We start from the raw sequence: 26,553 nt of genomic DNA, 5'->3' as shown, positions 1-26,553 counted from the left end.
CAAGGAAAACATAACGAAGTATTTAAACAGTTGCTTTGTTGAGGTTGAGAATATTTGTAAAATATTGTGCTTCTCTTGCTGCTGTTCTACTATTGTTGGTTCAACAAACACAATGTAAAGGCAACCTTTTGCAGATATAAGTTTACCTTATTTCTTTATGTAGCTTAGCAAGTCGATCAGCTTTCCGGGCAAGTATGAAGCTGGAGGAGGAAGCCACATTTGAATGGTCAGTTATAGTCACGATAAATGTACATCACTACCTACTCAGCATTAATGAACTCTCCCAATCCTCCCCTTCTCTTAGAGCAAATGCCATCCTGTCTTCAGGCTCCCTCTGCACCTAAAATCTGCTAGGCTATAAGCTCCTAAGTAACAGGTAACCTCTTATTCAATGTTTTACTTCTAAAATTTAGTACCATATTTTATATTATAGGAAATTAGATATTGGGCATATTAAGATCACAATTGCATCAGATCATTATTCTGGCAAGACACTCAATAAAGCTGGACAATTATTAACACATACCTACCATAAATGCCATAGTACACCCCTCACTCCCTGCCCTATCGCTCTTCATAAGGTAATTGGTGCCCTTAGCTCACAGATAAACCTTTTCTCAGCAAATATACTCAGCAGCAGATACCTTCCCGGGTCAATATCCTGCCCCTCCTAAGAGGCAATTGATTTCCAATTATCAAGTTGGCCCATTCCATTGTCTAAGTTGGGGACATCAGTGAAAGATCATTCCAGCTTCCAGATTTCCATGAGCTGGCTGAGATCTTGGTTTAAACAACAGTGACATTCAACTCTCACTCTAACTGGCCCTGCCTCCTTCCCTACCACAAAGGCAATAACCAGGCAATTGAGCTGGGTCTGGCCGTACAGTCCTGCAATTACAGCTACTCGGGAGTCTGAAGCAGGAAAGTTTAAAACCAGTCTTGCTACAGAGTAATTTAGTGAGGTCCTATATTAAAATAAATTACACAAGAAAGTAGTAGACATTTACCTAGCATATACAAGGCCCTAGGTTCAGGACCCAGAGGTGTACACACAAAAAAGGGGAGAGTAGAGGCTATTGCCCTAATATAACAAGAGTAGCTGGTCAACAATGGTAATGAAAGACAAAATATTTCTTCTCAACCCTCATATTGTTGTAATAATAACAACAAAAGAGATTGCAAAAGAAAATTGAACAAGTTTATTATCCATTGCAGTGTTTGTCCTTTGGGAGACACACTGGTGAAAAGTATCCTAGAGGTGGTAAGTCTGGCTTATACTACATATATAACCAAAAACATTACATTTCAGAAACAAAGGAAAGCAGTTTTAAGTTTATGAAACATGGGAAATCATGAGAAGGCAAATATTTCAGAAGCTACAAGGTCAGCTTGCAGATTCCTCTGGCTCTGGCTTTAAGCTAATAAAGTACTGTTTCCAGTAAAGGAGAACTTATCTCCTAACATAAATGAAATGCATGGGAGTATAGAGAACTTCCTTCTACCTTTATAAATCTCAGCTCTTAATTTAGGTAAACAGAAGGCAGGCAGAGAGCTCTCTTGTATCACAATTGTTTTCAGTGATTGTTCATATTTGGAAAAATAAAGTCTGGCCTTCAATAAACATAAAGTACCAGTTAAACTGGAGGAATAAATTCTGTTCATCTATTACACAGTAGGATGACAATAATTAATATTAATTTATTGTATATTTTAAAATATCTAACCAGATTTTTAATGTTCTTACCATAAAGTAATAACCACATGAGGTAGAGGATATGCTAATAAACCTGATTTGATCATTGCACAAAGTAAATACATACTGGAACATTTTTCATCCAGATATACATCTTTTAGCAATAAAATAAAACCAATAAATATATCCTTCCTAGGAATTTCCTAAATAATCCCAGCAATACTTAGAAGGGTGCCAACACATATGTCCCTCTTACAAAGACAAAGCAACTCCAGTATAGCATAAGGCAGGAACATCTGAAGTTCTTCCACTTGTAACTGAACCATCACTGACTTTCTGAAGCTTGCATACTGATCTGCTTTTTGTTGGCCTACAGAAATGCCAAACTGAACTACCTGGATCCTGTCTTGCTCAGTGGGACTAAAAATGAAGAGAGTATGTTTCTTTTTTAAGGTTACACTCCTAGCTGCCTCGGGAATTTAGTGCTATTTCTTACATTACAGACAGAGAATTGGCTATACACCATTTTATCAGTAACCCAAGCAGAGCCTGCTTCTTAGGGTCCTTGGAACATGGGTCTGCACCTTTTCTCTTTGTAACTTTCCTAAAATGGCATGATGTGTTGTTTATTGGGCTCACCTATCTTTTCAGGAAGGAAGCCTGCATTTCCCCAAAGTAGAATCCACTGGTTTCTAAAAGCCATTTGACTGTTAGTAACATGTGTTCTTTTGTTATAGCTCAGCACAATAAAAGACTTTTGATGTATATAGGCTGTTTTAGAAGGACAAAGGTATACAATTATGAAGATGTTTCGCTCCTTAGCACTTCCTTTGTGAGGACCCACCTTCTTCCCTGGAGCACTAGTTTTCCATAGGTTGGTGGACTATCAGTGTACTTCTGAAGATAACCATTGGTGGCAAAAGATAACTATAGGCCATTCATTTGTGGCCTGGCTCATCTTATATTCATACTGATACTCTGTATACAAGTGTTTGGAAAGATCAAGTCCAGAGACAAAGTATTTGAAATATTTTACAGGGTAAAGTCTTCCTAGAATAACTGTGGACAGTCTATCTCTAGGAAACATTGATTATCATACTGTCTGTCAAGCTGCCTTTTCTACTCTAACCTCTGCATGTAAGTTTTTGTAGGAGAATAGGTAGGCAGATACAAGTTAAAAAGTGATGCTGTACTTTCCAGTATTCTTTGCCACACACAAAAACGTTGCTATAGATATGCTAATACATGAAAACACAATATAGTGTACATTTATCATTGCTTGAGCCTAATTATAAAGCAATATCCTTTGCTAGCACCTATACCAACACAAATTAAAAACTGCACCCAGCTCTAACTTACCCCATGATGGCAGGCAGTGACCCATCTGGTTTGGTGTCATCCAGAGTGATTGAAATTGGTGCTTCCTCATCTTCAATGATCATGCATCCACAATAGTCTTAACCAGGAGAAAATTAATGAAGGGATTGAAACCATGTTAGAGATACACACATATATAAAATATACATAAACCTTTTTACTATGGAGGAAGAAAAAAGTTAAAGCACTAGTCTTTGCTCCCACTCTGGACGCTTTTACTTTAAAGCACACATGACTATACAAGGACATGTATTCCTTATGTGGAAAATGGCCCATCTCTATAATTTTTCCATAAAGGTCTGACTCATGCATGGCAAAATGATAAGATGGGGAAAATGATAAAATAGCCCTGAATGTAGGAAGACATGGAGAAAGAGATGGGTTGTGCTAGAAGGAATCACTTCCATTAACACTAGAAGTTATGAAAAGGATTCTGTTGAACATGAGCAGGAACCATATCTGGAAAGCTCCTAGAGTATCCTAAAATCTGCCTCATTTAATATTCACAACACCCTGATAAGCATTTATCACAAAGCTTTATAATCATTTTATGCTTAGAGACTGATGTTAATAATCTGGTAAAGTCCAGGGATAGCTGGCTTCATAACAGCACTGTTTCCACAAGCCCCCTTGGTCTCATTCTGCTGAAGAAGAGTAAGCAGCAAGATAAATGCCAGGAGCTTGACAGTGGTGAACCCATAATTGATATTCCCATTGCATGCCCATCTTTTTCTCCCTTTGTCAACAATCACTCTTGAGGCCATTCTGTGAAATTTAGAGACAGATCTACACAATTTCTCTACAAATTTAAAAACATTTGTCTTTTTCTATTCCACATATTCTGTTCAATATCCCTAAAATGTGGTTTCTTTACTTACTAGTTTAAACACAAATAAGAGCAGCCTACCCTTTTTCTTCCAGAAGGCTTCCTTGTAATACACCATGCACTTGATGACAGACCCCATTGGAAGACGCTGAATTAACTGGTTTCTCTCAGGTGGAAGTTCTGGTTTGAAGTGGATCTTGGCCGCCAAAATTGGTGGGATGGCACTAATTACATATTTACACTGAAATGGAATATGCAAAATATCACCTGAAACATAAGCTGTAGCCTTTGCAAGGGGAATGGAGCATAATTTAAAAAAATCAAGCCACTGTAAAGCAACAAAATAGAACAAGGTAGGTGGGCTGTTAAGTTTTGTCAACTTGACACAAACTAGAGTTAGCTTGGAAAAGGGAGCCACAACTGAGGAATTTCCTCCATCAGACGGGCTTGTGGTCTTGTCTGTGGGCATTTTCTTAATTAATTATTGATATGGGACAGTGCAATCTGCTGAGAATGGTATCATCCCTGGACAGACAACCCTGAGTAGTATAAGAAAGCAAACTGAACAAGTCATGAGAGCAAGCTGATTAGTAGCACTCCTGCAGGATTCCTGCCTCTGCTTCTCCTTGTACATCTGTGGTGACTTCCCTCAATGATGGGCTGTGATCAAGACCTGAAAGCCAAATAAATGCTTTCTTTCCAAAGGTACTTTTGGCTATGTTGTTTATCACAGCTACAGAGAAGCAAACTAGGACAGTAAGTAAACCAAATCTGTCAATCTGGAAGACTTGAGGTAGATATATGCTAGAATTAATTATATCACTGATTAGATTATAATATGATTAGAAGTTGCAAATGGCACAAAATCTATTTACTACAAACTCCTTTGACTACAATGAGTTACCTCATAGTGTTCATGATTCAGTGTCTCCACAATGATGTTGTCATCTGTTTGGTCAATGTAAGTAACAGGAGAGTTCAGCTTCACTTTATCCCCAAGGAGGTCCATCATCTGTTCACTTACTTGGCCAGCTCCACCTACAAATTTCCGTTCCTATTGGAGAAGGTAAGCAGAAAAGTAAAGTTATAAAGGGAAAATGGTGGAACATTTGCCACCAATTGGTAAATCTCTTGAGCAGTACTAAATTATCAGAAGTTCTTTGCCCACGGTAACCTGCTATTCTCAGCATGGATATTGTTCAAGCATAATCCAAAAGGATAAATCCTTAATACAGCATATTTGGTTACAACATAGGAAATATTTTTAGCTTTTGTAGGAGATACTTTGAAAAATTAAAAATGCATGTCAGGAAACTGAGGAACAGGCCAGTGACAATTATGATACTTCACTTATGAGTAGTCATGCAGTAACTTTTGCAACTTGTGTTTAGTGAGGACATCAAAGTTCTTTATAAAACTGATCACAGAGTGGTTAGCATTTAAATTTATCACTTCTTTCTGAAGTTGAAATTATTTATCACTGAATCTGTTCTGTTTCCAAATAGTTGCTTTGAAATCTAGTATAGTAGAAAAATCATGGACTAATTCTATCTGTTCACTATCTTCTCTGTTTAGAATTTGTTAAATTGAATATAAAGGGGTAAATGTTAAGGTGTTTAAAGATTTGTGATAATGGCTTGAGATTCAAAATCTAAACTCTACTTTCTAAAAGATCACATAGGGCTTGTCTAGAAGTATTCTGTCCCTTACAAATAAACAATACAGATAACCCATGAGTGAAGATACTTCAGAAGGTTACAAGGAGTTAAAACGAGCAATATTAAACTTCTGTCCATAAGTGCATATTTTAAAAATGCAAATGTCCTATATCAATTTGGGGACTTCTGATGATCACCTGAAGAGAACAATAGTTTACTTTGAAGACAAAGTCTAAATTCACAAAATGCACTCAAGATTCTGGGACTCGGGTAACAGCATAAACTAGAATTTGTCTGCAACAAATTAACTAACCTTACCTACTCACGCATAACATTCCCAAATAAGAATCATTCTCTTTGGATAAGGGATAGCTTTGTAATGAATGTCAGAGTCTAAGGAATAGGGATTTAGGATTTTGGCTTTGCTGTTAGTTTATTACATATTTAGTCAATGAATTAAATGACTTCACTCATTAGTAATGGAAATGTATGGAAGCCCCCAAAATTGCAAGGGGACAGCTACATTTTAAAATCTAAACTACAGAACTTACTATAAAAAAGCATGGACACAAATCATTTGTGTGAATTAGAAGAGCAATTTCCATTCAACAGGATTTAACAAGAAAGAACACCTGTGAGAAACAGGTGGCATAAAGAAGCCTATGTAAAGAACAGAGATGATTTTAAGTACACTAATTTTATAAGCACTACAATATTCTTGAAAATTAACTTATTTTTAGTAGTTTTTCTGCTTCTTCATTTTCCTACATTTTAAAGGAAGGAATTTAATTGTCAAGATATAATAATTCAAATGAAACATTCACAGTAAAACATTAATTCAAAATGAAATATTCTTTAGCAAAGAGCTTTTCAGGAATAAAAAAGGAAATAAGAAATTTTTCAGACATGTTTTAAAATCATTTTATACTACCATACATGATTATATGCAATGGAGGAATTATCAAGGCATTGTTCTGGGCAAGTTAGTTTCAGAACTGACAAAGTATACCTGGCCTCCATTGGTGACTGAGAATATCCGAGTGGTGCCACCACACTGCTTCACATACCACAAGAACCATAGTGCAGATACTTCATGTGGCTCAGAAGTCACATTGATATTCACAAAAAGAGAAGCAAACTCCCGAGCAGTTCTGTTCACAGAATAAGAGTGGGAATCACATGTCAATGCATACAGGAAGAAGAGAACCAAGTCTTGAAAGTTATCATCTATCCTCCACATATGTGACACATACATACTGTGAAATGTATATACATACACCAGTTACAGATACATCAATAATAGCATAAGTAAAAATACATACAGAACTCAGAGGAATGCACCTTTACAAATAGTAATAGAACACGAATAGAAATTGTTTCTACTGTTTTGGGGGAAAAAAAACCAAACCCCAAAACCTCATTGTCTCGATGTCCATAGGAAAGCATTTGTTAACTTTTGAGAAAAAAAAATGTTCTCCTGCTATTAAGAAATATGCTTAGCCCACAAAATGGTTTATCTAAAGATTCAATATCCTTGATTAGGAACACTTCTCATCTATTTTAAAAGTTTTCCTCACTTTTCCATCTCTTCTGACTCCACTCTGGTCGATGCTACTGTAAAATCTCTTACATGGACAGAGAAAGTGGTGAGTTCCATATTATAACCTACCTCTAATACCTTCTTGCCATGCTAAACACAATGAGGACTTTAAAAACATAGTGGTGGTGGCAAGCTGGGTATGGTAATGGAGTTTAATCTCATCATGCAGTGGGCAGAGGAAAGAGGATAGCAAGTTAGAGACCATGCAGGCACACATAATGAAACTTTATTTCACAAAAGCAAAAACAAGCAAAAACTAAACTAAACTAAAAATACGGTTTAAAAACACAAAACAAAATTAAAATTTTCTTCACTGGCCTAAAATAGCGAAACCTTGCATGCATACAATACAATAGATGCATTATAGGCTGTTCAACCTATTACTACAATTACTCATCACACTACTTGGTCTATGTTCCAGGCATACTGAACATTCACTTGTTAAAATGTGCCTATTTTCTTCCCTTCACAAGCCATTTCCAAAAGCTACTCCTCATTTTCTCCCTAGAAAATTCTATTCCCTTATATCACTAACAGGTCTGAACCTGTCCCCTTCCTCTTGGTTATTCCTGGAAGGCATAATTCCTCAACACCATCTTCCTCATTCTCCTTTCTGTAAGAAATTCCTAACATCCCAACTACATCTGCTATTATCTCTCTCCTATTCTAACAATATGCCATTTCTGAATTATTATTATTATTATTATTATTATTATTATTATTATTTATGAATTATACTGGAAGTTAACATCTAACCCTATCTTTCTTTTCCTGACTCTCAAATGCTGCCATGGCTTATTTCTGGAAGATGTTACTATTCCCACATTATCTAACATAAAGCTTACCCCTAACCTTGGCCTATACCTAGAAGATAACACCTCACCCCTTTGGGCCACCTAGAACATATTCTCCTACCACATTTATGCTCCTTTATTTCATCTTCACTATTGTGGTGCATTTTGTTTGTCATTGTCTTAGCATGTACATGTATAATGTGTATGTATGCGTGCGTGCGTGCGTGCGTGTGTGTGTGTGTGTGTGTGTGTGTGTGTGTGTGTGTGTGTGATCTCCATGCATGTGGCAGGTGGCAGAGGTTGAAGCCAAGTGTCTTCCTGGATTTCTCTCCACTTTATTTATTGAGGCACTATCTCTCAACTGAACCTGGAGATTGCCAATTTGGCTAGTCTAGCTGCACAGTTTGCCCATGGATCCCTTATTTTTGCCTCAGGAGCACCAAGATTACAGGCAAGCTGCCATGCCTGCCCATCTTTTATGTGACTCAAAACTCTGGTTCTTACACTTTATCAACTGAGCCATTACCCAGCTTTGGGGTCCACTACCTACACTTCTGATTTCCTCCAACTCCTGGGGATCATTCCTGGATTACCATCCTGCCACACTATGGCAGTGCTCCCTTCTCTTCCCTAACCCTGGTTCTTCCCTGGAAAGTTTCATATTTTTCCATGAGGATAATCTTTCCTAGTACTCCATGACCCTGACTGGCATCTTTTGAAAGATTCCATCCCTCTTCACAACTTTCAATCTTCCTGTCTTCCTTCTCACAATTCAATATTCCAATTGGTATCACAAGATACCAATATTCCAACACCATTCACCCATCCTTTCACCCCTAGTGTCTGTCACTCCTATAATATACCATTCTATTCCAGCATCTACTGTTACTGAATTTTTCATAACTCAGTGGCTCAAGTCCTAGAAAATACCATCCACTACAATTATGCTACTTTTTCTGTATTCCTATCATCCTTACCAGCCCCCTCCTAGAAAATATTCACACCTAAATGTTTATAATCCTGCCTCCCATGTATCGGTAGATCATTCTTGGAAGAGATCATCTACCACAATCAGTCTAACTCTGTTTCAACAGTATATACCTAGAATATACTATGTCATCCACAATCTGCTCTTCAATTGTCCTTTGTCCCTATGAATTATTCCTACAATTATACCATCATGATATACAATTTTTGCATCCATTCTCATTCCTACATCTATATGGGAATTCTTTTTTAAAAATTAGTTTTATTTTTATTTTTAAATATAGGGAATGGGGCAAGCACACCTGCCACATTTGTTAGGTGTCCTTGGAGACCAATTCAGAGGGTCAGATCCCCTGGTACTAGAGTTATTGGCAATTGTAAGCTGCCCAACAAGGGTGCTGGGATATGAACTCAGGATCCCTTGATAAGTAACACCAAAGTACTGTTTACCATTGAGCCATCTTTCTAGCCACTGGGATTGATTTTTTTTTTTTTTTACAAAATGTGTTTACAAACTGCTTTTGTAGATACCCTCTATATAACATAAAAACATGGTTACTATTTTCTATTCAAAATATGACCCTTTTGTACAAAGCTGTTCTACTCTATGCACCTCCTTTCTTAAGTTTTTGATTCATTTTCTGGTCAAATCTGCTGACTAATAAGATTACTGTATTTCTTAACTCTTCCCACTAACTTGGTAAGAATAGCACTACTATTCAAAACAAGATACAGAGGATCAGAGGGAAAGATTTTTGAAATAAGATTTTAAGCAATCAAATATACTTTGTCCAGCAGATTTTATCAAAGAGATCTTTCATGGTCATTCTGTCCCATTCCTCAGCATGCGGTGCTTGCCATGGTGCATCAACAGGGATCTGCAATGAAAGGTCATATGCTCATGAGTGAAGGAAACTGCCACCACTGCTCTACTCTTCTCTTCAGAGAAGCCTTCATGCAAAACTCTAAAAACTTGTTTCAGCTGGGTGGTGTTGGCACACGCCTTTAATCCCAGCACTCGGGAGACAGAGGCAGGTGGATGTCTGTGAGTTCGAGACCAGCCTTGTCTACAAGAGCTAGTTCCAGAAAGCCTCCAAAGCCACAGAGAAACCCTGCTCAAAAAAAAAAAAAACCAACTTGTTTCTTGGTGTCTACAATTGGCTGGGAAGTGCATAGAGAGACAAAATAAATCTGGAATTCATGCCTTAATGCTACTGTCAAACAATAGTAATAATAGTGATCATAACTACAGCATATATAAATTTACTTGTAATTGGGATAATGATGGTCATTATTAATATCAACATTATTATTGGACGATCACAACAATTTTAACTCCTCCCTCCACCAATGAACTTTGATGCAGAAAGTCCTTCTCTTATTTACTACATAATATAGCATTGTAGATACATCACTGTAAGTAGATATTTGGCAGAAATGTCATATATTGCCCAGAGGCATAGAAGTGAAGTCACACAGGCAGTATAAGCAAGAGTGGTTTTGAATTCTGGTTCCCTTGCTGAATTGTTTTGAGTAAATTATAAGAACACTTGATATTCATTTTCTCCATCTGTCAAGTGGAAACCCTTCCAACATTTGCAGAGTTGCTGATTACCCTAGAAAGGGTCTACATCAATGCAAATCAGCAATGTCCCTTGCACCTTACAAGGATATTAATTAGTTTCATTCATCAGCAATATGTTATGTGCAAATGAAACACACATATTACCTCTTTTCCCATTTCATCCATTGTCCTCCACAGGTTGTTATAATCCAAATAGGCCAAGGGATTCCACACAGGTGGAAATGCACCACGAAACGGGTAAGTTTTCCCCTGGAACATAAAAGTAAAGGAAATCAATTTGAAATGGATAATCCATAAGTTACATGGCATCCTAAAATCACAGGAACCAGGTTGACCTGGTGCAGGTCTGTAATCCCACAAGCTCAGGAAGTTGAGGCAGGAAGATTCCAAGTTGCTAGTCTGTGGAATTTAGTGAGATCCTGTGCTAAAAATAAGAAGGAAAAGGGGGCTGGGGATGTTATTCAATGGTAGAGTAATATATACATATATCCTGTGTTCTATCCCCCAAACTACACAAAATAAGGATATAAATTAAAAAATTATAACCAATTAATATAAATCATTTTTGTGCATATGTGTGCATGGGTGTATAAGAGAGACAGAGGAGGAGAGGAGGAAAGTGATGAAGAGAGGAGACATAAAGTATATGTTCCACAAGTGTGTGCCAGCAGACTTGACTGTGTGGATACACATGAAGATCTGGTGAACTCTGGGTTTCTTCTGTGATTTCTCTCCACCTTATTCACTTGAGACAGGGTCTGTTATTGACTTTGGAAATCACTAGTTTGAACAGAATGGTTTAGTTTCACCAAACCTCTAGGTTTTGTCTGCTTCTGCACCCCTAGCCTGGAATCATAGTTATATACCATTCTGTCTGGCTGTTTTTAACAAGGGTGGTCAGGGTCTGATCTTAGGTCCTCATGATTGTACAGAAAACATTGAGTCATCCTCCAACCCCAACCTAAAACATTTTCAAAGCAACAAGATACTCTACCACATTGATGTTAAGTGTATTTTCCCTAAATAAGCCTAATTTTAATAAGATTGCTAAAATTACTCCCAATGGTGTGTTAGCTGTTTTAAGTTTACAGGAAATTATAGCTTTGACTCATTTTTACTTATTAGGACAAATAAAGATATAAAGATAAAACTCATTTTAGTATAAATGTTGAAACCATAATATTCTTATCAAATCTCTGTGGAAAAGTAATCTTATGTAAGTGATAGCATGAATAGACACATACAAGTCACTTCTCAGCAAGTTTTAAAGGTTTTCACAGGATAAATGAAGACCAGCTAGACTACTGTGTCTGATGTAAAGAATCAGACTATTAGCAGTGTGGAACAGCAGGCATTTACCAGTTTGAGTTGTTCAACATCTTTTTTTCTTTTCTAGATGTACCCTGGTTTCCTTCTGGGAAACTGCCACTCCTCTTTGTAGTTATTATGTAAGGAGCAAGGTGCCTGATGCCATTAAAATTAATATAGGCTAGATTCCCCCCAACTTGTGATCTAGCCCAGCTATGAGCTTATGATCTGACTTTTGCTAATCATACACTGTTGGAAGATTTGACCCTGTAGTTAAGTCACCATAACTCAAGTACAGAAGAAAGTGGATTTTATTCCTTAAGACAGCATGCCAAACAGATGCTTCATGTTATAAAGATCATGATTCTTATCCCTAACTTGTCAGAGTTCTCCTGCTTTCTGTAGATTCTGAAGTGTGATTTTCCAGCCTCATAAATTCCCTATGTTAGCTCGAATAGGTTTGTGTAGCTTAGTACTAAGATTTCTAATGTCAAGACAGCTTGATATTTAGAAACCATTTACTTCACTTTATTGTGTGACACATACTATGCTAATTAAAAGCAAGTGCATATAGAGGGTAGACACTTAGATAAAAGAGAGAAAGACTGGGTCATTTATAAGATACTATCTGCAAATTTAACTCATTTTAGTGGTTCCTCGGGTTCTTCATCTGCAGATTCAGCCAACTGCAAATAAAACGCATTAAAAAATACTATCTATACTTAACATGCACAAACCCTTTTCTTGTCATTCCCTCAACAAAAAATTATAGCAATTATTTAAATAGCATTTACATATGCTATATATTATCTATATCTATATTATATATGCTATATATTATATATATGCTATATATTATATATGCTATATATTATTTAAATCTAGAGATGATTTAAAGTACACAGGAGAATATGAGTAAGATATAGGAAAATAACATTCCACTTTATTTAAGCACTTAAACATGCCCAGATCTTGGTTTTCATAGAAAGTACTGAAATGAATCATCTGCAAATACCAAGGGGCAATTATGATTAAAAATAAATGACCTCTCAATATTCATAAAGCACAAATGTTTTCTCCTAGTAAAACTTCTCATGAAAATTTGATTTTTTATTAATAAATATCTGTAGAAAGTCAACTGCGTGCATTGCATAGTATCAAAAGTTATGGCAAAATTTCAAAAAGGTACAACAAAAAATCCTGACTATCAGGGCAGAGGCACAAGGCATGACAGTATGTGCATACTCTCCCTACCCCCACAACTGAATAAGAAAACATGGCATCCATTAAATGACAAAGAAGCAAATTTCCTTTCCACTAGCAAATTCAAATAACCTTGGTTGATTATGTGATCTGATTTCTTATCAGAAAACGCTATGTTGAAATGCTGCAATACAACTTTTTGGGACTCCAAACCCTTTATCACTGTCATGGACATCATCAAACATTTATTGAACTTTCTTCATGCCTGGCAGTGGCTGAAACTCTTCATATGCGTTATCTCATGTAATACTCCAATCAGTTCTGTGGGGAGAAGGACTACTAATATTTCCATTTTATAAATAAGGAAACTAAAGCCTAGTGACAGCAGCTAGGAAATAGTATGAGGATAATTTCCTCCCCTAAAGGTTTTCTTCATAAAATGTGTTTTCCTCACTCCTATATGGTTGATGGAACACGGAGATAGGTTCGTTTTAGATGCATTTTAAACTTCCCCAATAAAATAAAGAGAACTCTCACATGTGAAAATTAACAAATCTTTTCCATGTACCTTTTCTGTTTCTAAAAAATAAATACAAAGAAAGAAGCACAAGGGGTTTGATTGCCAAGGAAATGAGGCCATCTTTGGGAAAGGCTAATATATTTTCTGAAAGAAATGGACTGAAACATTTAAACAAAACAAAAATAACTCTGGAGAGAAGAGAGGCTGGACTTACTTGATAGTTTGGGAAGCCTTTAGAACAGCTGGTTCTTGTTATAATTCTTCCTGCTATAGTGGAAGCTTCACCCCAGCCCCTGGCATCCATATACCCAATGAATCTGGGATGGGATGGTGGAAGTTCCACCCAAGCTGCTTCCCCTATCTCCAAACCCTGTTACATCTCAGAAAGCCCACATTTAATGGATAAAAAGCTCCCGGATGGCCTTCCCACCCTCCCAGAGAGGAGATGGGAAAGAAAGACCAGAAAACCACAAGTCTATTTTCTGGGGGACAGTTTAAATACCCTATGGGAGTGGTCTTGAGCATCTCTGGGGGAGGGGTCATCATTTGGCGGGCTTTCTGAGATGCAGCAGGGTTTGGAGGGAGATAGAGGAGGACTTGGGTGGGACTTCCACTGTAACATCCCACACTCTTTGGGTATATAGATGCCAGAGGCTGGGGTAAAGCTTCCACCATAACATCCAAGACTCTTTGAAGCTTCCAGCAAAAGACTTCCCTAACTTGAAATCTCAAAAAAAATCTATATTTCCTCTATAAAATGACTTGGACTCAAACAAAAGTCATAAAACAAAACAGATATCTGCTTTGAAAACAAGTTTTTGAGATAGGGTCTCACTATGTAGTCTTGGCTGGCCTGGAAATCAACATGTAAAAAAGGAAAAAAAGGTACTTTAAAAATATTCTCATTAATCATTAAATAAAGCATTATAAATGCCATATTACTAATGAAATTCTCCTTATAGAAGAGCACCAACTTGAGTATGCTTACATAAAGTCCCTCAATCCAAGCCTTCATAAACACACAATGACCCAGAAAAGTTCAAAGGACAGGGTGAGGGGAGAATCTAGCCTGGTAATATCCTTAATAATAGAAATTACAGGTAGTTTTAAAGATGTAAACTTTTATCCTGCTGACAATGGTGCCAAGTGGTTTCCTCTTTATCAGTTTCTGGCTTTTCTGTTCTCATTTGCAGCACACAGATCCTGCATGGAACTGGCAACTTTAAGGCAACAGCTTCCTCCTTTCTCATGAACACCTAAAGGGCTTATTTATCAATGGCTGCTTCTAGATTACACAACTGGAGACTACTTTGACATGTGTAACACACTGGAAGAGGGCCTGGGAATGTCTCTTGGCTGAGGAAAACATGCAGAGGCTCTCTTGGTGTCCTAAAATGAGACTCCATAATTTCTCAGCAAGGTGTTAGCAGTTTCACAATCCAAAACAAATTCTCTTCAAGAAATGCCTTCATGACCTGAGAGTGAGGCAGGGGCTCTAAAATCCTACTTCCGAATAACTATTACTTTCTAAACATAAAAGGAAATAAAGAACCTTGAGTAGCAATTGTTCATGTTATGCCTATATTCTGAAACCATACTCTCTTTCCAAAATAGCCTTTAATCTCTGAAGGATTGACATGGCAGAAGTTATTTATATTGAGTAGAACACAATGTTCCTGGAATCATGTTCCCAAATATTTAAGTCCACTTGAGAATCACATCTTTACTCTATCACTGTTCATAATAATAGGAGGTTATTAGTAGGACATGATAGTTTATAGTTCTCATAAACCACAAGATATGCTGTTTATGCTAAGAAAGTAGCACTTACTGACTGGCACACTGAAAAGTTTCTCTTCTTTATATTTTCAAATTTTAGTTAAGTGAAAGGAAGTCAGAACAATCACAGTATTTTAAGAAACTGGGGTAGCTGCCAAATAGCTTTCTTTAATCATCTAGAAAATAGATACCTTCTAGATTGGTTTGAGAGCATGCCTTTACAACCCATATGAATACCCTGGGACTTGCCTGTGTCACTGTTTTCTAACAATGCCTAAAAGAGAAATCTTCCCTACAGTTCATAAGGCAGGGAATAAAGGAATCATCTAAAAAGAAACCCATTAATTCACAAAGCATCATTGTATTGTTTTAAAAGGGGTCAACACCATGTTGGGGAAACTCACAGAAATAGCTGACCTGAGAAAGTGGGAGCTCATGGACTCCAGACTGACAGCTGGGGAACAATATGTAAGACTGAACTAGTACCCCTGAATGTGGGTGTCAGTTGGGGGCTGCTGGCAGTGGAATTAGTAAATATCCCTGCTGGCTTCCTATGTCAGGGTGTAGAGGCAGGGAATCTATATTCTTAATAAACAGCAGATCATCCTGATGCTCAATAATGGTTAGCCATTATTACATTTTAGTATTTATTAAAAACTCATCTTATTCAATATCTATGCCTATTGTCACGGGTAATGACATTCTTTGAATGATAAAAAGTCAAAATTATAAATAATTTGCTAATATATTCTCTTTTATCTTTATGTTCACTAAAGTTCAAAAATAATAAAGCTGGATACGGTAACATGTATCTGTAACCCCAGCAGCTTGGGAGACTTGAGGAGTAGGAGGATCACAAATCTGAAACCAGCAAGACCCTCCCTGTCAAAACAAATAAGCCAAAACACTAAGAAAAATGATCCTGTCTGTTGGAGATGTTCATTGGCTATTCTCTTTTCCTTTTTCTTTTTTAGGTGGTGGGAATGTAAGGTTAAAGGGTCAGCCAAAGAAACCCACCCTGGCCCTGAAACCAGAGCTAGTGAAAGAAACCCACCCTGGCCATGAACCCAGAGCCAGCAAAAGAAGCACACCATGGATCTGAAACCTGAGTCAGTGAAAAGAAACACTTTACCTCTGAACCCAGAACTTAAGAAACACACTATGACTCTGAAAATAGAGCCAAAGAAACACATTTTGGCCCTGAAACCAGAGCCAGTGAAACAAACATGCCCTATCCCTAAAACTAGACCCAAAATAGCTTTTTAAAAAGGCCAGTGAAAGAAACACAGTTTGGCCCTGAAACCAACCAATGCCTAAGCAGGAAAACCAACAATCCCTGAACAGGAAACCAACCAATCTCTGAACACAAAATCTAGTACCCTGACCTTGAACCAAGAGCTAGTGAAAGAAACACACCCTGGATCTGAGACCCGAGCCAGTGAAAGAAACAATTTAGCCCTGAACCCAGAAGCAAAGAAACACACCCTGACTCTGAAACTAGAGCCAAAGAAACACACTTTGACCCTGGAAGCTGAGCTAGTGAAAGAAACATGCCCTAGTCCCAAAACTAGAGCCAAAAAGCTAAAAAGGGACAGTGAAAGAAACACAGTTTGGTCCTGAAACCAGAGCCAACTCTGTCCCCTGACCAACTAAACCAACCAATCCCTGAGGAGGAAAGCCAACCACTCCCCGAGGAAAAAAATCTTCTCCCTGGGAAAACTCCTACCCTAAGAAGCCCTATATAAGTCCCTTGCCTGTTCAGTTGCTGACTGTCCTTTCCCACCCTGGCAGAGGCAGCCACTCTCCTGGACTTCTTCCCAAATAAATTTCTTTCTTAAAAGAGTTTTGGATGAAGATCTTTCACCAGCGCTCAGCAGAAGAACCTTAAGGGTTAAGGGAGCTGAGCAGAAAAAGAAAAAAAAGAAGAAACAGATCTGCTGGGAAGTCCCCTTGGGAGTGGAGCAGAAAAAGTAACTTGCCACGGGAGCCAGAGGAGATTGCTACATTTCTACTGGAGTTTCCGCTTTAGTGGAGTGAAACAGAAGAAGTGACATCTTGGGCCTGAGCTGAGCAGAGAAGGAACAGATAGCTCTGCTACGAACTTCCCTTACAGGAACCAAGCAGAGCTCAGCTATAATGGCTCTCTCTAGGAGAGGAGCAGGATTGTTACCTCCTGAGTGGAAAGCATCCCCTACTACATCCCAGCTTCAGGTATCCCCTGACTTCCCAATCAGTCAGGATATCTTTCCCTCTAGAGCTGTCCCTTCACAGCTCCAGGTATCACCTGACTTCTGGATGAGTCAGGATACCAACCCCCACCGCCCTCCCCCACCACCTAATCCCCACCCCTAGAGCTATATCCCTTGCTGTGATGGCACTGGTTTTTATTGTATAACCCAGTCTAGCTTCAAACTCATGATCTTCCTACCTCAAGTACCTATGCACTAGGATTATAGACCTGCATCATTATGCCTGGCTTCCTAATTTGTTTATAGAGAATCATTTATTTTATTCTTCTTAATTCTTGATATACCTCTAATTACATATCTCATTTCTCTTGCTTTCATTGCTCCTAAATAACACTGCATCCTCATAAGTATGATGCATCATAAGGTAATATAATTTGGGTAACCTTGGGTGATTTTTGTAAGTTATATATGTCTTTGAAGATATTCAGTTATGTATAATATATACTGCTTTTTTTACCATACTTGTAGAGAGGTATGTATATGTGTATATGTGTAGACAGATACATTGTGTTTAAACCTTGTTAGTGCCTAAATGATGTTCATGTCTCTGTGCTATTAGTTCAGATTCCTGTCATCTCAACTATTATCCCATCAATCTCCATGTTAGCAAGATCAATCCTATAATGCCACTGAGCTGAATTCTCCTTTGAAAGCTTATCAGGTGTGCTCCTAGACCTGGAAGTTATATATATATGAGCACACCTGGAAAGAGTAGTCTCAAGAACCCCACCTAGATACCTGGTCATGAACCACTTGTGCATCCTCTGTTCAGTGATAAGACCCTGGCCTTTGCCATGATCACTGCTATATTATACTGCTTTATATGCATGGCTAACTCTCCAGATTATTCTCAGTGTACCCAAGAAGACAGACTATGCTTCAAATGTATTTGTACCTGCTCTGTTTATACTGCCTTGTCACTAGCAGAGTTCCAATAAATATTTGTTTTAAAAAAAGATACAAAGTGGGAAATGAAGTGCCTGCTTTATATAGCCTAGCTTATATCACATATAGCTTTCCCAGAAAATGTCTTATTATTTTTAACACAAATGAGTCCCTCTTTTTGCTCCCCTCCAACCCCCTCCAAAAAAATCTTCTAGTGAAATGCTAAGTCAGCACTGACTTTTTGTTTGTCTGTCTGTTTGTTTGTTTTTCGAGACAGTGTTTCTGTGTAGACCTGGCTGGCTCTGAACACAGAGATCCTCCTGCCTCTGCATCCTGAGTGCTAGAATTAAAGGCATGTGCCACCACTGTCCAGCTCAGCACTGACTTTTAGTGTTAGTACTACATACAAACTTTTTCCAACATTACTGCCAAACTGACTTTAAAACTTACTATGTGGAAGATGATGAAGTGAACAGAGAAAGATAGAAGACACAGTGTCTTTGGGAATGCAAATCTTAAAAATAATTTCACATGTTAGTATTTCTCACACTCATCTTTCCAGATGCTATATGAAAACTGGCCTAGGGTCATAAATCTGGGAAATCTTGGCTTATAGTGAAGTAATCTTTATTACTGCCAGACTCTGTAGGACTTGTAATTTGCTAATGGGAATCTTGATTCTTTAATATAAGTTTAAAATATGGAGTACTTCCAAAATGGATCTGACTACCAAACTCCTGCAGTGCATGTTTTTATATTGATGTTCTTTAGAAATTAAACACTCAGAAAATAGTTCCCTAGATACTATTTTTTACATTCTGGCTGGCACTCACAGGAATACTGAGACAGCATGAGAAAAATTTCTACCTGCAATCAATGAGAAAACATTCTCACGTAACCCTTCTAAACCAGAGGATACATCATCCCATTTCACTGAGTAGAATGGGTGAAATAAACTGAAATGACTTGCACATCTAACTAAAAGTAAAAGGGCATCATGGGCTCTATGCAGAATCTCTGCCATGGGTACTTCCCTCTGTCATAAGACAACAAAGTGAGAAAATATGTCATAGAGGATCAAAAAGACCAAGGGTAGAATAGACTTGGTTAGCTAGACTGTTAGCTGTATTTATCCATGTTGTATGTTCCAATGATGGGACAGATGCAGGTCTGCCCCTGTACTAGAAGAAGTTACTTCACTTCACTCTAGGCTCATGATGATAGGGACAAGGATGGTATGAAGTATGAAGAAGAATGTGCCTGCAGCTATCAGAGTAACTGCAATATTCCTAGTATTTGGACATCAGAGAGTATTTTTTAATTGCCACAGGCACTGAATATTATCCCATTAGTAAATGCCCAAACAATTAATTAGCAACTGCTCCCATTTCTGTGTTCCAGGATCTCCTTTTATCACACTAGCCAGCAAGTTTTCCCTCCTATTGTCTCTGAAGTCTGTTTGTTTTTTAGACATTTACTTCCTGGATATAGCTATGAAAACTAGGCCACAGAGTACTTTGACAAACACACAAAATTAAATCTTAGCTTGTGATTCACATATATATCATGTGAGTCTGACAAATTACAGTAAAGTTATGGGAACCGAGTGGTAGTTAATACTTGAGAATATTTGTATGGTTCCATTGAGAAATCCAAATGCAAAGCAAAAAATGAACAAATAAAATGAAGTTCCATAGAAATAGTACTGAGCTACTCAATTATTAGTTATTGACATTATTATCATTACTTGCATCTTTTTAACTTCAAATTCTATTTGGGAAGGATAATTATTGATGAGGCTCTCACAACTGTCTTTTTTTGTTATTTCTATAAGACCTTGAACCAAACTCATTCTTACAAGGTTTTTCCTAATCTTAGTAGAGTAGTCAATAAAATGATAAGTTTTTGAAAGGTACTTTTTTTTTCTTTGACCTAGTGGTGAGAAGGTTTTGAGTCTATATCTGAGACAGAGAATTACACTGCAGCATGAATCTCGTCACCTGGCAAAGTATTGGGTAATGACAGAAATTCCTTCTTGTTAGACCAACATGTATTAATTCAGGGAACAAGTGAATTTCACTTCAGGAAGTGCCCAGAATGGAATGAGAGTGAGATTTATAAGACATTGTTTTTCAGGTTTCAATTGTTATAATGCAACTCTGCAACAGTTTGAAAATACAGGATCAAATAATGAGCCTTTTGATTGCAGCTTGTATATATTTTGTAGGGTGGAAGTAGCGGTTACAGAGATGGAAACAAGAAGGAAGCAGATAGCAAGGAAAAGGAAAGAGGATATTTTCTTTCTTTCCTTTCTTTTGCTTTCTTCTTTAAAACTATTTAATGAATTCTTTGAGAACTCTGAACATGTTTTGATCATATTTGGGCAACTCTTTTCAGAATCACTTCCCTTCACTACCTGGTCATTCATATATATATATATATATATATGAATGATCAAATATATATATATATATATATATATATATATATTATTTTGGTTTTTCTTTTCAAGACAGGGTTTCTCTGTGTAGCTTTGGAGCCTATCCTGGCACTCGCTCTGGAGACCAGGCTGGCCTCGAACTCACAGAGATTCGCCTGTCTCTGCCTCCCGAGTGCTGGGATTAAAGACATGCACCGCTAATGCCTGGCCAACTTTTGCCCATTAAAAATAAACCCATCAAGACTAATACCACATCTGAGTAGTATCCCAGAATATACAGAAAATAGAAAGGAGCTTTCAGTGCTGTGAGAAAACTCAGTGTCACATATGCTGGGCAAAAGATCTACCCTTGAGGCACCCCAACTCCTAGCCCTTGTGTAAAGCTTTAAACTTACAATTATGTCATTGAGATCTCTGCTGATCCGAAAACAGCAAATTAAGTCTTTTGAAAATCTCTCTCTCTCTCTCTCTCTCTCTCTCTCTCTCTCTCTCTCTCTCTGTGTGTGTGTGTGTGTGTGTGTGTGTGTGTGTGTGTGTGTGTGTGACTCAGAACTATTTATAAGCTACCTGTTCAATTGATATATCAAACTAAGGATATTTAAATATTTTAGCCTCTGTTTCAAAAAAAAAAAAACTACCCACTAGTCATGGTGGCACATAACTCGGGAGGCAGAGGAAAGCCCATCTCTGAGTCCAAGGCCAGCCTGGTTTACAGAGTGAGTTCCAGGACAGCCAGGGCTACACAGAGAAACACTGTCTTGGAAAATCAAAACAAACAAACAAACAAAACCCCTACTTACAAGTGGAAAATTCAGATGAGTTAAAAGCATCTCTAAGCATACTGCATATGGAAGGCAATAATAGTATCATGGACTGAGAAAGGATGCATTTAGTTAATTAAAAGGGATAAGCAACATCCCTTTCATTCTTTGAGTTTCTGAAAAGGGTTGAAAATGAAAATACAACTTCTTGAGACAAAAGAAACTTGGTCTATAAATTAGTATAGAAAAGATGCTAAAATAATCTTAAAATTAAATATCCCTTATATAAGAAAACCTTTAAAGGAAGAGTTAAAAACAAGGTCGTATTAGTAAGTATTGAGACAAAGTAACACAAAAGCAGACCTTTTGTCTTCTACAGGATACTTTGGCTGAAACCAAGCTTGTCTCTTAGCAACAGCATGTACTTAGTATTCTAGGAAACACATTCTGAAACACTTTTTGGGTTTAGAAACTGGAGTAAATAGCCATAGGCAGAATAGAAAATCCAACACTAGGAAAAAATGCTTACCCTGCTATTAGTAAGCTTCTGAAGTTTTAAATAAAGCTTTTTCACATCACTCTCTAAAAATAAATGTTTAGTGCATATTTCTGACTCTAGTTTGATTTAGAGAGGATGTTAGAGGGAGAAAATGAGAATGCATAAATATCTCAATTCCTATTTCCAAGCAGGTTCTGAAAATGCTTGTTCTGGCTCTGGCTGGATTTTCCTCTTCATATCCTTCACCACACACTGCAAAAATTAACAAAAGGTTTCCATAACTCAGTGGAGCTCACTCATAAAACAAATGTAATGATGGATCATCTTATTTATGAAGGTGAGAAATTAATCACTCCAATGAGTACTCAAGATCTAATGCTTCCATTACCATCCAAAGAGAGGAAAAAACCAGTGAAGTATCTTAAACACATTGAACTATTTTGCTGATGCTATTTAAATTCTACCCTTTGGGTTAAAAATGTCAGGATTAATTTAGAATAGTTTCACAGACCATATATGCTCACCCCAATAAAGACATATCAAGTTTACAACCTTTAACCAGTCATTGTGACTAATTCTTATAATTCCAGCAGTCAGAAGACCTAGGCATAAAAATTACTGTGAATTTGGGACCAGAATTGACAACCCAGCAAGATCTTGTCTCAAAATGAATAAGAATAAGGAGAATGTAAAACAGAAGCAGAACCAAAAAAAATAGAGAAGGAGAAGGAAGTAGAAGACATCAAACTTTGCATACTGGCTAAACAATCTAAAGTCATCAGAGGAGGAAGCCTCAACTGAGAAAATAGAAATTTTCTCCATAAGATTGGGCTATAGCCAAGCCTGTAGGACATTTTCTTAACTAGTGATCAATGGGGGAAGGGCCAGGGTGCCATCCCTAGGCTGGTAGCCCTGGGTTCTATAAGAAAGCAGGCAGAGCACCACATGGGGAGCAAGCCAATGAGCAGCACCCCTCCATGACCTCTCCATCAGCTCCTGACTCCAGGTTCCTGTCCCATGTGAGTCCCTGCTTTTGACGATAAACTGTAATATCGGACCGTGAGCAAAATAAACCATTTCCTCCTCAAGTTGCTTTTTGGTCATGGCATTTAATAGCAATATTGGAGGTATGGCCTTGTTGGAATAGATGTGGCCTTATTGGAGGAAGTGAGTCACTGGTGGGTGTGGGCTTTGAGATTTTAGAAGCTAAAGCCAGGCCTAGTGGCTTACTGTCGTATCACTTCCTGCTGCCAGATACATAACTCTCAGCTACCTCTCCAGCACCCACCATGTCTGCATGCATGCCAACATGCTTTCTGCCATGATGATAACAGATTAAACTTCTGAAACTGCAAGCAACTCCCAATTAAATGCTTTCCTTTATAAGAGTTGCTATGGTCATGGTATCTCTTCACAGCAATAAAAACCCCAAGACATTAACCCAATATACTATCATGTTGGACAAACCCTTATTTTCCGATAGAAGTAGAAAGAACAAGGAGAGCTGAGAGATTATTTAATAAGCAGTGTTATTTTTTGATATAACATTAAGAATCTTATTAAGAATATTGAATACAATATCATACTACTTTTTATTACTTTAAGAGTCTCCATTTATAGTTTCCTCATCATACTGAGAACATCCAGTACACTTAGTATTGTAACAAGAAGTTACATTGCTATTTCAGGCTTCTGGACCAAATATCTGAGAAAAAGCCCACCAGCCTTATATATAGGGACATAGTAACAAACATGAGTTGATGCTTACAAAAGAAGCATCAAAAGAACTAGAACAAGTACAAACTGTAAAACATCTTCCTGGAGTTCCCTGGCAACACAGCAGAATACAAAGACCTTGATCTACATTCCTTTTTAGTGACCCTTATTTACTTGGCAGATTACTTAGCCTCTGAAGTTCAGGCCCTTTCCATTATATTAAGCTATAGTCCCTATGTAAGAGCCTTCAAGAGTAAGAGTTAAGTGAAGTAACAGAAATACAAACTTTGATATCAGGTCCTGAACACAGTTTGGAAACAGGAGTAATGCTGACTTTGAAGAATCAAGCAATTTGGCAGAGGTTGATCTACTATTTTATTTTTTAGAGGGCTTTGTTAACATATAGTCTCATATATATTGAAGCTTGTCTTGGAATGCCTGATCCTCCTGCTCCCACCTTCCAATTAATGGAATTACAGGCATGTACCACCAAGCATGGCTTTATGGGAAGGATTCAAATATGCTATTTGTTGTCTAAAATGTAAGTGATGCATGAGTTTATCACCAAATTGCCACAGACTACACATTTAATAATTATGAACCAATAGCGCTATTGTGTTGATGTGCATGGCTATGAGACAGCAATGATTCAGAGATTGATAACTACTTTGTTGTTGTTTGAGACAAGGTCTTATTATATAACTCAGACTGGACACGGATTTACCATCCTTCTGTCTTAGTCTCACAAGTGTGCCCACATATTAAGCTAATAACCACATATTGAAAGCAACCTCAGAGTATCAATTTTAAGGCCACAAGATGTCTTTATCTAGTAGTTGATATGTAACAGCTCAGTGACATTTATGTCTTATTAAAAGAAAATATAGTAGGGGTTGAGTATGTCCCATCTTCAATAAAATGAAGCTGTGCCTTTTCGTGGAAACAGAAATACCAAACATCTTATTTACCTAATGCTAGAGAAGGACTCAACAACATTAAAGGCAACCCTAGTACCACTTTTTAAAATAATACCCTTTCATTAACTTAGACACCTGATACATCATGAGCATTTCCTTAAGATTTATCGTGAGCTCATCCTCTGTTAAAGGTTAAAGAAGGGTTCTCTGAAAGTATAAAATTATTACACCAGCATTTCTAAAACTTATGGTTCCCTGTGAAGTCCAGAAAAATTCCATGGGTATTGGAAACCTCAGTACTTAGCTAACTATATTAAGTTCAAAAGGTCCTGTCAGGAAGGTTAGGCAGCATACCAGAATCTTACAACTTGCAGGCAACATCCAGATTCTTAAATGCCAGTTTTTCATTTTAATCTTACTTTGTCTCATGTAAGAATAATGGGGTGCAGCCAGGTGTTGGTGGCATACGCCTTTAATCCCAGCACTTGGGAGGCAGAGACAGGCAGATCTCTGTGAGTTCGAGGCCAGCCTGGTCTATGGAACGAGTGCCAGGATAGGCTCCAAAGCTACACAGAGAAACCCTGCCTCAGAAGAAGAAGGAGGAGGAGGGAGGAAGAGGAGGAGGAGGAGGAGGAGGAGGAGAAGGAGGAGGAGGAGGAGGAGGAAGAGGAAGAAGAAGAAGAAGAAGAAGAAGAAGAAGAAGAAGAAGAAGAAGAAGAAGAAGAAGAAGAAGAAGAAGAAGAAGAAGAAGAAAGGGGGTGCAACTAACAATCTAAGCAATAGTAGCAAGGCTACCTTAAATGCCCTTCCCCAATAATGAGATTGATGACTACCTTATGTGCCATCCTAAAGCCTTCATCCAGTAGCTAATGGGAGCAGAAGTCACTCAGCTAAACATTGAGCAGAACTCCTGGAATCCAGTTGCAGAGAGGGAGTAGTGATGAGCAAAGAGGTAAAGACCAGGCTGAGAAAACCCACAGAAACAACTGACCTGAACAAGGGGGAGCTCATGGACCCCAGACTGATAGCTGGGAAACCAGCATAGGACCGACCCAGACTCCCTGAACCTGTCTGTCATTTCAGAGACCTGGGCAATCTATGGGGCCTCTGGAAGTAGATCAGTATTTATCCCTAGCATAGGAATGGATTTTGGGAGCCCATTCCACATAGATGGGTACTCTCTCAGCCTAGACACATGGGGGAAGGCCCAAATGATATGACAGACTTTGAGCACACAGGATTTGGTTTCCCTCTTTACATTAATTGTGAAAATGTAAAATGTTTCTATAAATGGGAGCTGCTATTATTTTTACTGTTCTTGTTAATCATTTGACTAGGAAAATGCCATGCTTTGTAGAAATGAGAAAATAGGAAAGTGATTTGACTATTCCTAAAGAAACTAACATTTCAAAATATTTTGTATAATTCTTTTATGATGTTGGAGATCAAATCTAAGGCCTCATGCTTACTCTGCAAATGCTCTGCCCCTGAGATATACCCTCAGCTGTCACCACTTTGTAAAACCTCTTAATACTTTTTGATCTTCTCTTTACCTCTGAGCTCTTATTTCTCTTTTTTTATTTAAATTAAAAACAATCTTATTTTACATACCAATACAAGTCCCCACTCTCTCCTGTCCTCCCATGACCCCACCAATCCCCAATCTCACCCCCCAACCTCTGAGCTCTTTCTAAAGGCTATTTGTTTATATTCTCACCTGTTACTGTCACACACTCCTAGGCATCCCAAACCAAGT

The 26,553-nt window shown here is 37.8% G+C and overlaps 1 protein-coding gene across 1 annotated transcript in view; it reads right to left on the bottom strand.

Moving 5' to 3' along the window:
* Positions 1–26,553, bottom strand: part of LOC100760815 (amine oxidase [flavin-containing] A) — a 60,540-nt gene that overhangs the window by 8,732 nt on the left and 25,255 nt on the right. The window contains exons 4-10 of the mRNA XM_027433225.2: positions 10,665–10,769; positions 9,722–9,813; positions 6,564–6,705; positions 4,801–4,950; positions 3,978–4,137; positions 3,053–3,149; positions 147–200 (exon numbers count right to left, since the gene is read on the bottom strand). Of these exons, the coding sequence (XP_027289026.1) occupies positions 147–200; positions 3,053–3,149; positions 3,978–4,137; positions 4,801–4,950; positions 6,564–6,705; positions 9,722–9,813; positions 10,665–10,769 (800 nt within the window). The remainder of the gene's footprint in view (positions 1–146; positions 201–3,052; positions 3,150–3,977; positions 4,138–4,800; positions 4,951–6,563; positions 6,706–9,721; positions 9,814–10,664; positions 10,770–26,553) is intronic.

Source organism: Cricetulus griseus, chromosome X (assembly GCF_003668045.3).
Source record: "Cricetulus griseus strain 17A/GY chromosome X, alternate assembly CriGri-PICRH-1.0, whole genome shotgun sequence".
Taxonomy (NCBI): domain Eukaryota; kingdom Metazoa; phylum Chordata; class Mammalia; order Rodentia; family Cricetidae; genus Cricetulus; species Cricetulus griseus.
Note: the sequence above shows the minus strand (reverse complement) of the source record. Positions and strands in the feature narration are given on the sequence as shown.